A 794-nucleotide genomic window follows, 5' to 3' on the forward strand; every position below is an offset into this window, starting at 1 on the left:
TTGCTTGTCAGTGATGAATTCTCAAGTGAAAATAAAATAATCCACTATTTATTATGTAAACATTCTCCAGCGAACGAACCTGGCACCACCAACAGCTCTCTGAAGGCCAATCACGAAGCATAAATACTTGGCCGACGTCGACAGTGCCACACTTGACACTGTCTCTTCTGTAACATAGGAAGGCAAATTAAAAGGAGCAATGATTCGGCGTCCAATGGTGAGAATATAGAATGTATGCTGTATGTTTGCCAGTTACGTAAATTCGATATCGAGTCATTGGGAATGGTAAATGTTTTCGAAAGGAAAATATCGTAAATAACTTAATGACTATATAGTAAATTACGATTGTGTTAGCATATGTAAGATAATCTATGTTTCATTTCCAATTTTCTATTTCTGTCAATTTATCTACGAACGTATCAGTCTGTGATTACCTAGAGTGATGTACGGCAAAATATATAGAAATGAAATTGCTATGTTATTAGCTCATTTCTAAAGTCGCCCGCACTTTTCAGGTTATATTGGCGGCTATAATGGCCCTTATGTCGATGGCAGCGGCGGGAGGTAGAGGCCGATATGGTGGCGGCGGTGGAGGAGGTGGTGGCGGTGGCGGAGGTGGTAGCGGAGGTGGCAGTGGAGGCGGAGGCCATGGAGGTGGCGGGTTCGGAGGAGGTGGATTTGGCGGTAGTAGCGGCGGCGGCGGCGGCGGTGGATACGGCGGAGGCAGCGGAGGAGGAAGCGGCGGTAGCAGCGTAGTTTCTGGAATTTTTGTTGGCAGTGGAACTCTCTCGAGT

At 46.0% G+C, this 794-nt stretch overlaps 1 protein-coding gene across 1 annotated transcript in view; it reads left to right on the plus strand.

The window, feature by feature from the left end:
- The window catches only part of LOC119588260 (keratin, type I cytoskeletal 9-like), a 2999-nt gene that overhangs the window by 2042 nt on the left and 163 nt on the right, over positions 1-794 (plus strand). The window contains exons 6-7 of the mRNA XM_037936955.1: positions 179-285; positions 516-792. Coding sequence (XP_037792883.1) covers positions 179-285; positions 516-792 — 384 coding nt within the window. The remainder of the gene's footprint in view (positions 1-178; positions 286-515; positions 793-794) is intronic.

This window comes from Penaeus monodon, chromosome 23, assembly GCF_015228065.2.
Source record: "Penaeus monodon isolate SGIC_2016 chromosome 23, NSTDA_Pmon_1, whole genome shotgun sequence".
NCBI lineage: Eukaryota > Metazoa > Arthropoda > Malacostraca > Decapoda > Penaeidae > Penaeus > Penaeus monodon.